Consider the following 14660-nt stretch of genomic DNA (forward strand, 5'->3'; position numbering starts at 1 on the left):
GCTACATTGTTTCTCACTCTGACTGTGCTCATGAAATGTTGTTTGTGTAGAGATCCTGCCGTGCACCCAGCTGAGAGGAATACTGATCAGTTTGCTGTTACTGTAAGCAAGTCTTGAGAGAGGGGGCTTCGTGATGGAGGGGTAAGTGCCTTTTTGTTTTGCACTTGGCTGCTAAATGCATCGCTTTAATTAAAAAATGTGCTTAAATAGTTGCAGCTCTCTGATAAACACTTGCTGGTGAAAACTTTCCATTCCTGATAATCCCACAAGCTTAACTTCAACAAATAAATAAACAAAGCTTATGAGCACTGCCAAACAATCAGCTGAGTAGTTGTGTCTCTGTACATAACCCTATAAAGCTACAAAGGTTTGATACTCCTTTTCCTAGAAATGTGAAGGAGGCGAATGGACATTTCTTTTAATCTGCTACTTTTTCTGAATATGTCAAGAGAATTCCTTAAAGGAAACAGCCTTGAAATGCCCGCTCAGGATAATGGTCAGTTGAAGAAGACTCAGCTGTTGGAACGAGGCCAGTGGGCGAACAAGTTGGAATTTCTGCTTGCTGTAGCAGGAACCCTGGTTGGGCTGGGAAACCTCTGGAGGTTCCCCTATTTGTGCTACAAAAATGGGGGAGGTAAGTAAGCAGGATTGCCAAAATACAAAACACATATATGCATTTCCTTGTCTGCACAATGTGGAGCAGCTACACTTAATCAAAGTGTAATGTCAACAGATGTGGAAAGATAACTGCGTTGCATATATAGATTTAAGTGATAAGGAAGTTGCTCAGGCCTTGTACAAAGTAGATGTTTATTAGTTAGAAACTTTTTTTTTCTTCCTGTTACCAAATGCAACTCCGGGAACAGAGGGGACCATTGTTTGTGTTCATCTTTGGAAGTTAGCCAATACAATAAAAAGCATTTTAGGGTACAAAAGTCTTTGGTTAGAAAGTCATGCTATGCCTCCCTGAACTCTGCAGTCACTTTACATTAGTGTTTGATCTTTTTAAAGGGACAGATTTTATGGTATAAATACTATAAGCACCCACGTGGGCTACTAATGGTATCCAGATGTTTCCATGGAAAGGAACAAAAACAAAAAAGCCATGAACAACAACCTTCTTGTGAAATATTTGATTGTGTAAACAACATTTTTAAGATATCAAAGTCTCAGTGCTTGAACAACATTGATACAACAGCAAAGGAGTATTTTAATATGTTTTTCATATTTCTTATAGGTGCATTTCTGATTCCATACGTCTTGTTTCTGCTCTCTTGTGGTATCCCAATGTTCCTCCTGGAGACGGCTATGGGACAGTTCACATCTCAAGGATGTATCACCTGCTGGAGGCACTTCTGCCCTTTATTCGAAGGTTGCTTAATCTTAATACCATAAGAGACAAGACACCCCAGGCTGTTCAAAATGTGTGTGGGTAGTGTCAAAAATGTGAGCATAAGAGTCGTTAGAAAAGTCCTTGTTTCCTACATTTCGACCTAAAAGGATGTATAAAGGGTGAAAATTGTGATTATTTATTTCTCAAATTAAAAACAGTATGAAACTAATCATTTCTTGGAACAAACTTGAAGAAAGTTTGCAAATTTTAGATTGAGGTCATTGAGGTCATACAGCTCTATCTCTTAAACCCTGGAACATAAAGAAAACATTTTATTAGGTTTAATTAGAGGCTCAAGCTCATATGTACAAGCTCAGTATAGGCATAGCTGTATGTGTATATAGCATATCGTTTTAAAATATAGGAAATAAATGTCATAAAGCTTTTCTTACACTTGTTTAAAAATAGTCTTAGTACAGAACTAAATGGCTTATTAATGTAAATATTTCTCGCTGTGTCGAGACCGACATACTGTAACATTTACTTTACCTCATTTGTCTATGACTGTATTGATTTTATAGATTGATACATTCTGCCTATCTTAATGGTAAAGTACATTTCTATCACAAAACATAACAATAACTATTCAGTCCCAGAAGTTTATAATTCAGACAGGACTGAATTGGTTGTTAACTTAAGAACAAGAAACTTGTAATTCATTGTAAATAAGCTCAATAAGCACAATTGTCAACTGACTCAGCTGTGAGAATGAATACCTGTCTTTACAGACCCTGTTTCACTACCTGAATGATACGTTGCAAACAGGGGTGTGTCTGCTGCTGCATGGCATTTACCACTTGACTGCATGATATCAGATCTTATGTGACCCAGAGATTAGTACGGAGTCTGAGACACACCCAAAAATCTCTAATATAAATATATATTTAACATATTATGAAGTGTACAAATCTTTATTCCCACCAAAAGAAATACCCCAGAGCCCAGAGTTAACGTCTTAACAAAGTGTTGTGCTCCACCTTTTGCATAATTGATACCTGCTCACAATGGTCATCTTGTCAGGGTTCACGTCACAGTAATGAACGGCTGGCTGTAGATTATCCCAAACATGTTGCCCAGTGCAACAATGTGACTTATTGCTAGACCACAACTTGCTTTACATGCATGGTCCACTGATATTGTGAGTTGATTGGTCACATGACCAACCAGCAAACCCAGACAGAACTACAATAACAATACTTTCTTTTGGAATTCAAATGTTAAACATGCTTTATGATGTATTATGTTGCCCATCATTATCCATTATCTACTTTGACAAAGACTTCTCTGTCTCCTCAGGAATTGGCTACGCTACCCAGGTCGTGATTGCATACGGTGCTGTGTCATACATCGTCATCCAGGCATGGGCCTTCTTCTACCTCTTCTCATCCTTCAGCGCTGAGGTCCCGTGGGCCAGCTGCAGGAACTCCTGGAACACAGGTAGACATGCAAACAGATGCAGAAATTAACAACATACATGACAGACAGAAGTCTGTGTCTACATGTTCATCATCTTTTTTTTTATACCTCATATCTTCTTAACAGCAGCAATACAAAATAAAAAGTCCCACAAGCTAGAATTCTAGAATTTCTGGAACATTGCTGACGTTCTTGATTGATTGATCAAGTGCAGCAGCCCTGTAGCACACACAAGGTACAGTTAGAGAACTGAAACTGCCACAACAGAGGGTCCTGCACAGCTCAAATTATAACTATAAAAAACTATAACTAAACTATAAAAGAGTTGAGGATTATTATTTTTTTGGTGACTATATAGAACTGTATATGTATTTTTGTTTTTAAATATTTATCTACACTTCTACATCTCCTCCTGTTTTTTTCTCAGAATCTTGTTTTGAATTCGATAAAACAAATGCATCATCCAATTGGACAGCAAACGCAACAACACCTGCAACAGAATTCTGGGAGTAAGTGTAATTTACACCTGTCTTCCTTAATAGCTGATGTCACATTTTTTAGGAGGCTAAACTCTAGAGGTACATTGGCAAACTGTTGTTTTTGTGTATTTGTCTTTGTTTGTTGTTCCTGTATATGTAATGAGTCTATAGCATTGATGTATAACATTGGCCACTGGTGAGCTGCATTTCCATGTTGCTTAGCCCATAATTGATCTTTATTTTTAGAAGTCTATATGTAGGCTACCTCTTTGCATAATTAAAGGTTCCTTATTGTTGTTCATGTCTTTAAAAATAAAATATGAACCTAAAAATTAGCATATGTGCAACCCCTCTAGTCCTTTTATCAGTGTAAATGTCAACACATGTATTGAAACTGTAACTCAGACACATTTCGTACAGACATTCATGGTGAGCAGACTATCAATGCTGATGACAAGAAAAATAAATGTAATCCCAACTTTTGGGTGAATTGTCTTGAAATGTGGTCGGCTATAGACATTCATGTCTCCCTCAGGATGAATTCTAAAAGCTTTGGTGACCCCTAACTTTTCCTCTAGCTATTCTTTTTTGTCTTACACGTTAATTTATGACTAAATAGGCCTACTAATAAAAACTAATGGCATTCCCATCAGCCGCTATGGTAGACCTACTTTGTGTTCATTGCTAATTAGCTAATGTTAGCATGCTAACACACTAAATTATGATTGTAAAAACATAGTAGGCCCTAGAAATGATACATGCTTAACATGTTAAAGCATGTTAGCTTCAACATTATGGGCTTGTTAGCATGCTTAAGTTTGCATTTAGCTCAAAGTGTAGCGTCACAGAGATGCTAGCATGTCTTTAGTCTTGTTTCATGTTTCAAGAACAGACCGTTCTTTCACTGAGTCAGCTGCCTTTCAATTAAGACAGGACCAAAATATATGGTCTGGCCCAATTTAATAAATTATTTTGGCTGGCATTTGGACTTTTCATTAAAAAACAACAACTAATATTTTACTTCTTGAACAAAGTTTCAAATTTACAAACATCACTGTATTTTTTGTGATGCATCACCAGCATTTGAATTCTACAAAGAAATTGGCTGTTACATGCAAATACATTTGGCAGCAAAGGCATAAAAACAGGGTGTGAAAGTGTTCTCACATTGCTTTTGCTAAGTCATGGTGAACCTTTCTCAAAAGATAACATGTAGAACATTCAATACACTATGAATGTAGTTAAAGTGATAAAAACAAGTTTTGACTTGTAAAGTTGATGCATTTTTCAGTAAGTGTTAAAGGGGACAACTTGTTGTGTACCTACAGGAGGATTTCCAAACCATTTAGCTATGATTAATGAGGTTGACTTCAGTCAAGTGATGCTGTTTGAGAAACAGATTCAGTTTGACACTCTACACTTGCTGGCCAGCAACACAGAGAGAAAAAACACTCCAATCTTTCTTCCATGTTACATGCTGAACTGAATATGACAGAATATAAATAATAATTTCACACACAAGCCAGATTCAAATGTATATTTGGTTATCCAGGGCTGAATCCAGAAATATTTCCATTACTCATTTACACTTCTGCAAAAATATTTGCTTGTTTTCTACAATGTGACCATGTGATCAATCACATTGTTCATTACTCAATATCATGATCACATTTTTTTTTATTATTTTATGAAAATTATTAGTAGTCTAGAACAAAGTCCCCAGTGTTTTAGCAATATTACGTGTTTCTTTTCAGGAGACGAGTGCTGGGTATATCTAAAGGGATTGAGGAGATTGGTAGCCTGAGGTGGGATCTGGCCTTGTGTCTCTTACTGGCGTGGATCCTGTGCTACTTCTGTGTTTGGAAAGGAGTGAGATCTACTGGAAAGGTAAAGAAAGTCTTTCTTTAGAAGATGATGTCGGATTGTGAGTGTGAGTGAGTGTGTGTGTGTGTGTGTGTGTGTGTGTGTGTGTGTGTGTGTGTGTGTGTGTGTGTGTGTGTGTGTGTGTGTGTGTGTGTGTGTGTGTGTGTGTGTGTGTGTGTGTGTGTGTGTGTGTGTGTGTGTGTGTTTTCCTATTATTATTGCTTATTAGGATGAATTATATTAAAACATTTTGGGATCAATTCAAGTACTCCCACTATTGCAGACATAATATAGACCCTATGTATGGATTATTTGTTTTATCTGTTGTAATATTCATTTAAACACAGAAAGGTGTAACTCAGGGCTATTCAACTTCATTAGCAAGTGGGCCAAATAGGACAATCACTGGAGGTTTGTGGGCCACACAATATCTTGTCAATGAATCTACAAATAACTCTTATTTACAGTAGTGTTAATAGTTACAAATACATGAAATTAACTAGTCAGGTGCATCCCTTTTTTTCACTTTAATTGTATCATCATAATTCATTGCAGAAAGCAACCAGTCCAAACTAAAAAATAGGAAAGCTAAGGCTTGACACAAAAGTGCAAAATGTTGCATCTTTAAAACCAAGGAGACAGGAGTTTTCCCACATTTAGAAAAAAAGATGAATATAATAAAACAGTATTCACCACATTACCAGTAAGTAGCCCCGTTTATTATATCCTCAACACTTCCAAGCATACATAAGGTGCTTTGAAAACAAGTCCATATCCATAAAATGAAATACTAAATGCAAATAGAACAGAGTGAAACAGTAGCATCAGACTCACAATAACATACATATCTTCAGCATTTTTACAATGTAACAGTAAGTAGGCTTATTTGAATCATAAAACAGATCTGTTTTTGCATTTACACTAAGAATGCATTACATGCCTGAGTAGTCAGGTGATTAGTACTACTATAGAACTACAAACATATCAGACTTCTGTCATGTTGAGAAATTACACTGCCTTGATTTAACTATTTCAGCATAGTGTGGCTCATAAGTGGAGAGGGCTCATGCTGTGCCCCTCCGCCGAAATTCAAAGTATTTTTTAAATATATTTTATATATTCACAACTCACAACAGGTGCTCTTTTATTAACAGGTAGAGATTTTAGGCGTGTCATATTGTGTGTCTGCCTCACGTTCATGAAATAATTTTTCACAAATTTCCCCTTGATATTTACTTTACTTATGTTTTCCTTTTATGTGACTCAGTTTGTTATGTAGCTGTTCTGTTGCAGCTTCTTGTCAGTTTCAAATGAACCAATTGTGATTTAAAACAACATTAAAGCAGAAACCTGGCTTTGTCTTATGTTGACAGGTAGTTTACTTCACAGCCACTTTTCCATATCTGATGCTGGTGGTTCTGTTGGCTCGTGGAATCACTTTACCAGGAGCTATAGATGGCATATCTTTCTACCTGTATCCTGACCCGACAAGGTTGGTGGACCCTCAAGTAAGTAATAAAGTCAAACATTCAACATAAGTCAAGCTCAATGGCCTCCCACAGGAAACCCAAATACTGTAAAATACACAATATTTTTTCCCACTCTTACAGCAGTTTAAAGTGGTGCAGGTTTACTAATTTATGTTTTGGCATCTTGTTAGGTTTGGATGGATGCAGGTGCACAAGTTCTTTTCTCTTTTGGGATTTGTCAGGGGAGTTTGACAGCTCTGGGAAGTTACAATCAGTATAACAATGATTGTTACAAGTAAGTGCTCTCTGCTTTTCTTCTGCTTTAAAAAAAAAATCTAAATGCATTATGTATGATTTACATGGGTTCTGATAAAGATACTGAAATCAATAACAATATCTGTGTTTTCTATGCTATATTTGATGGTGCTATGTTGTTCTACTTTAATATTTATTGTTCCCAACCTCTGGCCTCAAACATTCAAGTGCTCAATCAATCAGTAAGATGATTGATCATTTAAAACATTCAAATGATTCACTTTTAATGCCACTACAGTATGTGTACAAATGTTAAGTGATTATAGCCATTTATTATGCTGGCATACATTTTGTTTGTAGAAATATAAGGCAAAATCGGTATAAACTGATGCAGTGTGTGGTTCGATTCTAATCCGGCCCCGACACCCTCCCAGTCTGTGACCGAGTTTGCAGTCACACTCACAGCTGAATGAGGCTCGTTTCTTTGAGATGTAAATAAAGCGGCAAGCTTCGAGACGGACTTCCCACTCTCTGGCAGAAACAGAAACTGTAGTAAGTTTTCGTAACCATAGTTACGTATCAGCATTTCCCAGAAGAAGCTCAAAAACATCAGCGTTAAAAACGAGAAGAGGTTTACAAAGCGGCAGAAATGCCACTAAAAATTTGTAGTTTTTAAAGCTTGACGCTTTATTTACATCTTAAAGAAGGAGGCCTCGTTCAGCTGTGTGTGATTCAGAGTTCACTCTGTCACGGAGTTGGAGGGTGTAGGGGCCGGATTGGAATTGGACCCAGTGTTGCATTCAGCATGTTTTTCTCTCTACCACAGTGTCTTTTTTAATATGGCCATTTGGGGCCAATAAAGTAAAAGAAAGTGAGTTACAGAACAGTAAAAGCCTTTAATTAGTCAGGCATGATTTTCATCTTCATCAAAGCAGAGTTAATGAAAGCCAGATAATAACCCCTGGTTCCATACAAAGACTATCCGCAACATGTTGTTATTTTACATCACTCATCATATGTGTATGTAGATAAATGTCAAAGACTCTGTATCATTTTGTCCCAAAACAATATGTTCACTTTTACAGTTTTCTATCATGCTATATTGTTTTCTTCTCATTGTAACATTTTTACACAATTCCATTAGTTTCAAGACAACACAATTACCAAAGAGTCATTCATTAGCTAAATAGTTTTTTGTTTGTTTGTTTTCTCAGGGACACGTTTATTCTGTGTTTGGTGAATGGCGGGTCAAGCTTTGTGGCAGGGTTTGCAATCTTTTCAGTTTTGGGCTTTATGTCCTATGAACAAGGACTGCCAATATCTGAAGTGGCTGCTTCTGGTAAGACCACCATGACACCACTTCTGTTACAGTACATGCATTTAATGATCACCTCTCTCTCTAAAAAGTATTATATTGAGATTGTGTTTAGCTGTTGTTTGTGCACAAATACGAGCCAGTGAACTGGCTGAAAAATGTGTGTTAGTGTGTTTATACTGTAGCCATTAATAAACTAAATTAAGAAACGTGCTGAAGGACACATTGGTCATCACTCATCAAGCTACTGAACAAATCAAATCTGATCTTGAAGTGGATCTGTGCTGATTCCATCGCAAATGTTTCTTTTCATTAATTCATCTCTAATGTGAAAATGTTTCTGTTTATGTCAAAGATGAATGCGCTGTATCTTTTTTACTGGGCATGGACAATGGTTATAATTTTGCAATAAAACTGCTGCTTCTTTCAGAAACATAATTTCCATTTGTAAGATTTACAACCCACCAGTGCATCTTTTTGATTGAGTTTGCCGCAATTAACAAGACACCAAAATATCTGCAGTAAATATTATATTACTATTATTAATACTATATTATAATAAAGTTCTCGGTGAGATGTTCAATAAAGTTAGGGAAAACCAGGTTCATCTTTGACACTTTATTCTTAGATCTCAGAGGCACAAGTCATACAGAGTACAGCTGTCAGAGCTCCGTGCTCCGTGCTTTCTGACCTCCGTGCGATGGGGACGGATGCTGTCAGAGCTCCGTGCTCCGTGCTGTCGGACCAAAAGTCAGGGGCATTTAGGAGTGCTATTAATCTGCGTTAATATTTTTAACGTGTTATTTTTTCTGTGATTAATTAATCGAAATGAACGCATTAATTCGACAGCCCTAATAATAATTGCTATCACATTCCCCCCTTTTGATCATATTTGATCAACTATAAAAGGACAGTCATAACAGTCTTAGAAATCCACACATATAACTCATAAAAGGATTTTAATATGCACTTCACAATGACTAGTCATGAGAAAGTAGCTGTTTTTGTGGAGGGTAGTCCTCCTATTGGTTGTAAGCAAAAGTTAATGAAACATGAGGGTACTTAATAATGTATATCAGTTATATTTACAGTTCAGTGTCGGATTCGTAGCCATCGGAATTGTTTGGTTCGTCATCGGAGCCGTCTGGTTGTATCGGGTGTCAGTGGGGAACTGGGGAAATGAAGTGTATTGTGTAGTAGGAAGGCTATACCAAAACATTCGAGGAGTGCCTGTAAGAGGTCACATCCTTGAACACATCTGATTCTAAATCTACGAATGCATCATATAACTTAATGTTTTGTAGCTTGTGCTCTCAATGTCATATCGATAAGGCCCCACAGGAAAAACAGCGCCGACGAGGAACCAGAAACAAATCAAACCGCACAGCACGTTATTTTCCATATCACTGTATTATGTGTACATGTGTATAGGTGCGAGTGTGGTGTTGGTGGTGACTTGGCACGTCACTTGTTGTCGTCTGCTTCTTACTTGCTCGGGATGTTGACTGTTGGTCGTTGTGGAGGTAGTTTGCAGATCTTGCAGTGAGTGGCGTGTACCCAGGTGGCCCTCTCAGCGACCTTGATGGCAGTTTGGGTGATTAGGAGGACTTGGAATGGGCCTTGCCACCGTTTAGATGCTTCCGTCTGAAGTCTTTCACCAGAACGTAGTCTCCAGGTTGGATGGTGTGCAGTTGTTTCTGAGCGGGCGGCGGGAGCCCAGCTTGTACCTGTGATCGAATGTTTGCAAGGGCAGAAGATAGGTTAGTACAATATGTCAACATTGTGTCCTCACACAGCGCTGTGGAGGGAGGTGGAAGACCAGGAGCTTCGAGACTGACGAAAGGTGGAGCTGCAAACAGAATCTCAAATGGACTTAAATTGTGCATGCGTGGCAGTGCATCCCCCCTTTTGTCAACTTAGCATAATGGGAAAAATGTTTAGGGAGACATGGTAGACCCTCGGGACCCATCCACACACCTGTGTCTTGAGTGAAAGTGGCACCACAGGAGCGCCACACAGCTTTTTCACGGTCCGTGGCATGCTTTTGCATGTCGTTTAGAGACACGAAAACCTGCGCGGGCAGTTGGGTGGGACCGGTCTGAGTGACCATACATGGTGAACCATATACATCTGATCTCATAGCAGCCAATTTAGCAGCGGCGTCGGCACATGCACAATGCCCTGGGTGTGAGCAGTACATTTGCAAACATCAATTCGGGAAGGCAATAAAATGCTCTCTAGTAGTGCAGCAACCAATTTCGAATTCAGAATGGGCTTACCATCAGATTTGAGTAAACTTCCTATGTTTCCATAACGCACCAAAATCATGGACAACACCGAAAACATAACGAGAGTCGGTGTAAATGTTCACAGCCTGACCTGCAGCAGAGCGGCACGCTTCAGTCAGGGCAACAAGTTCTGCACCTTGGGCAGAATAGTTAGGGGGAAGAGAACCAGAACACAACACATCAACTGAAGTGACGACAGCGAAACCAACCCTATTTTTGCCAGTAGAGTCACGAGAGGGAGAGCCATCTACGTAGAGCTGGATCGAGTAGGGGCGCATCACTGACGTCAGGTCGTGGTGTGCAGGGGAGTTCTAATTCCGCCGAATAATCGTGTGAGAGATTGTGAGGAATAAACATGTGTGATAGCGAAGATAGGAACGAGCAGAGTTAGTGGAGCATAGGCAACTATGTGCCTTGAGGCCATCAGAGCCTTTTCTGCTGCTGTAATTGCACGTTGAGGCATGTTGGAAGGCCTGCTGCAACTGGATCTAATTGTCCTGAAATATATGCCATAAATATGTAGGTGTGAGCCATGTGACTGAAGGACGGACGCCATGCATCCTCCTTTTTCATCTACTGCTTGCACAAAAGGTTTGTTCGGATCAGAAAACCCTAAAGTGGGAGGAGACAACAACAACATTTTCATGTTAACAAATGATTTGTCTGCCTCTGGATTCCACACTAGCACTGTGTTAGCGGTGGAGCCTGGAGTGTGTGTGATATCCCTAAGTGGCTGCTCAACTTGAGAGTAGTTAGGGATAAAACATCTACAGTAGGAAGCCATGTCCAGAAATGACATCATGTGTTTCTTTGTGACAGGCTTTGGAATGGACTGCAAAGCCTGTATTCTTTTAGGAGACAGTGTTTTCCCCTCTCTGGAAATGACATGACCTAAAAAGGTGACAGTAGGCAGAGAGAACTGAAGTTTAGACAGGCTGGCTTTATGGCCTTCTGCGGACAAATGCAAAAGTAAAAGTCTGTTCCTTAGAGGGAGATGCAATCATAATGTCGTCAACATATTGAATGAGAGCAGTGCCTGGAGTCAGTTGCAAAGAAGCAAGACTGTCTCTTAACCCAGAGTTGTAAATAGTAGGAGATTCACAATAACCCTGACACATCCGAGTAAATGTGTATGGCTTTCCATCAAAGGAGAACGCAAACCAAAATTGACTTTGTGGATCAACAGGAATGCTGAAAAAAGCATTTGATAAATCAACAACAGAGAAATGAGAAGCATCAGGAGGAATTTGAGAAAGGATGGTGTGAGGATTCGGAACGAGTGGGGAGCGTGCATGAACAGCTTTGATTGTGTAAACGGAACCCACCACTGATAGACATACAAGAGATTACCAGGCGTGTCCGGAGTGGAGTCGTTATACATAATAGGAATCGATTTGGTGACCTTTAACCCTGTAGGGGTGGAAGAGAGATTCAAACCTAGGCCTAAAATCAAATCACGCCCAAGCAAATTTAGTGGGCAGACAGGTGAGAGGAGAAAACTATGTTTTACGTTAATGCCAGTGAGTTGATCACTTCAAATTCTTCAAAGTCCCTGACTTTCACTTTTATTCTCTTTAATAAAGACCCTGACTCTATTTATATGATGACATGGCATGTTATTTACGTTTATCTTAAAATCACACTCTTGTCATAGAAATTTAGAAATAATACATCTCACCGGTTTGTTGGATCACATACAGTTCGTCAGTCCCACTCTGCATACTGGTCCTCTCGTCTCAGATCGTATAGTTCGTCGAGGAGTGAATGTTTTGCATAGTTACAGAAGAACATAAAAGTACATGAACATATAATAATTGCTATCACAATAAATAATGCCGTCAAGTCAATAATGGTCCACAATCTGCAGCGATCAAATCTGTACATCAAATAATTTAGGCTATTTTAAATGCAGAAATAGATAATGTGTGGAGGCTTGAAGACTGAGTAGCAACTGAGTGTATTTTTCACATGATTACACGATAAGATGAATATTGTCCCTTAAAAGTAATCTCATTTCATCTGCACGTTCTCAAATACAGGACCTGGTTTGGCATTTATTGCCTATCCACGTGCAGTGGCCATGATGCCTTTCCCTCAGTTATGGGCTATATGTTTCTTTGTCATGGTCATCTTGTTGGGTGCAGATACACAGGTGAGATAGTTATAAATCCTCTATTTAGTTTAATTATTTAACCTTTGTTGATTGCATGCAACAACTTTTTTGTGTTGACGTATCTCAGTTTACTCACCGTTCTGTCTATCGGCAGTTTGTGAGTCTGGAGTGCCTGATGACCTCCGTGACAGACATGTTCCCCACCGTGTTTCGAAGAGCTTACCGTCGAGAATTGCTGCTGCTTTGTCTCTGCTGTGTTTGCTTCTTTCTCGGCCTCCTTCTCGTCACACAGGTGAGAACTCATATTTGTGGTGTGTTCACAATTTAAAAAAGTGGAATAAAAACAGGCTATACAATCTGCCCTGGACCTGTAGCACACAGATTTCATGCAAAGCACAATTGTTGTGTTGTTTTAATGCTTCATGTGCAGTAACACTCAACCCTCCGGCTTCCTGCAGGGAGGCTTATATTTCCTTCAACTTTTTGACCATTACGTTTGTAGTGGCAGCAATCTTCTCCTTCTTTCCATGTGTCAGTCGATTGCAATCGGATGGATATATGGTGAGTGATTTAAGTTATCCTGCCTTAATCAAATTTACTTGATGCAGCTTTTGTTTTTAAGCCTATTGAAATAATGTTTTACCAAGTTATTAGATATTTTAAAAGGTTTTGTAAGGTTTGGTCATAACATGCTTTGATGAAAACCATGTATGTGTTCTCTGAGGCAAATTCCTTCAGTGGTTAATCATGTTTTTGAACTGAAGTGAAGTCACACAGCTTACCGAACCGGTAAAGAGCAATGTGCTTTGACTTGCTTTGACTTTGTCTATAGCTGGAGGGAAATTAGATGATGTTCGTGAAAGCCAGCACCTTCAGCTGTTGAGCATTAGACTAAGGGGTTAATACCCCTTAGTCTAGTTCAATTACACACCTGAGCCTAAATTACATCAAAATGTCATGTTACATGGTTTGAAGTAAGTAAGCTACTGTAAATGAGATTCACAGTTGTTGTTTTTTTCTCACCATTTTTTAGGCCTTCAAAAATTAAGATCAACATCCTTTTGAAAAAGAGTGAGCTCAGAAGTTGAATATTTAAAAATTCAGTAATAAAGTAATAGACAGGACAAACACAAGAAATAAATCTAAGGTATTCTTTGTCTGGTTACATCAGGGATGTTTGTAAACAGCAACAGAAAAACAGGCCTGATATCACAGATATATCAGCATCTGTGTTTTTGTCAGCAGATAAGGAATAATAAATGGTATCCCAAAAGTGCATAAGACTGGTGCTGAAGACTTCAACCTAATACCTTTGTGGTACTTTGTCAGTTACTTAGACATTTTGTTCACCATTAAATTCCTATGTTGTCTATACATTCAGCCTTCACTCCTAATTAAGCTTGTGTAAGCTTGATGGGTATTTGATCCTCGTGAGGAGGGGAGTTTGGCACTCTTGAATGAATACAAAAGATGTAAAAGAGCTCAATAAGTTCTCTCTAGAAAAACACATCTTTCACACTGCCCCCTTGTCAACAGGGATTTAAATGCTGCTTAGAGAGGTTTGGGGTAAATATGAGAAAATATTTGACACGGTAAAGTGGTGTCAACTATAGTAGGATAATATTATAATTGTAACACTAGCACCCACAATAGTTACTTTTAAATCCCACCATTGTCCATTTATATACAGTATATCTCAAAAGTGAGTACACCCTTTAGATTTTTGCAAATATTCTGTTATATCCTTTCAGGGGATAACATTATCCTACTGAAACTTTGATATAACTTAAAGTAGTCAGTGTGCTGCTTGAATAACAGTATAGATTTATTGTCCTTTGAAAATTACTCAGTACACAGCTGTTAATGTCTAAACAGCTGGCAACAAAAGTGAGTACACCCCATAGTGAACATGTCTAAATTGTGCCCAAAGTGTCAATATTTTGTGTGACCACCATTGTTATCTAGCACTGCTTTAACCCTCCTGGGCATGGAATTCACCAGAGCTGCACAGGTTGCTTCTGGAATCTTCTTCCACTCCTCCACGACGACATCACGGAGCGCACGGATGT

The 14660-nt window shown here is 38.7% G+C and overlaps 1 protein-coding gene across 12 annotated transcripts in view; it reads left to right on the forward strand.

The window, feature by feature from the left end:
• LOC115007836 (sodium- and chloride-dependent GABA transporter 2-like) overlaps positions 1-14660 on the forward strand; it is a 39257-nt gene that overhangs the window by 1251 nt on the left and 23346 nt on the right. For 6 of the 12 annotated variants that reach the window (XM_029430843.1, XM_029430844.1, XM_029430847.1 and 3 more), the window contains exons 1-12: positions 2-141; positions 389-634; positions 1238-1372; positions 2690-2830; positions 3237-3318; positions 5043-5175; positions 6525-6659; positions 6812-6915; positions 8090-8214; positions 12518-12630; positions 12746-12883; positions 13050-13152. In XM_029430843.1, coding sequence (XP_029286703.1) covers positions 406-634; positions 1238-1372; positions 2690-2830; positions 3237-3318; positions 5043-5175; positions 6525-6659; positions 6812-6915; positions 8090-8214; positions 12518-12630; positions 12746-12883; positions 13050-13152 — 1438 coding nt within the window. In that variant the 5' untranslated portion in view covers positions 2-141; positions 389-405. Of the gene's footprint in view, position 1; positions 142-388; positions 635-1237; positions 1373-2689; positions 2831-3236; positions 3319-5042; positions 5176-6519; positions 6660-6811; positions 6916-7310; positions 7428-8089; positions 8215-9779; positions 9951-12517; positions 12631-12745; positions 12884-13049; positions 13153-14660 lie in introns of those variants that run through there. The other 6 variants (XM_029430846.1, XM_029430845.1, XM_029430849.1 and 3 more) reach the window with 5 other exon arrangements.

The sequence above is a fragment of the Cottoperca gobio genome, chromosome 5, assembly GCF_900634415.1.
Source record: "Cottoperca gobio chromosome 5, fCotGob3.1, whole genome shotgun sequence".
Lineage (NCBI taxonomy): Eukaryota > Metazoa > Chordata > Actinopteri > Perciformes > Bovichtidae > Cottoperca > Cottoperca gobio.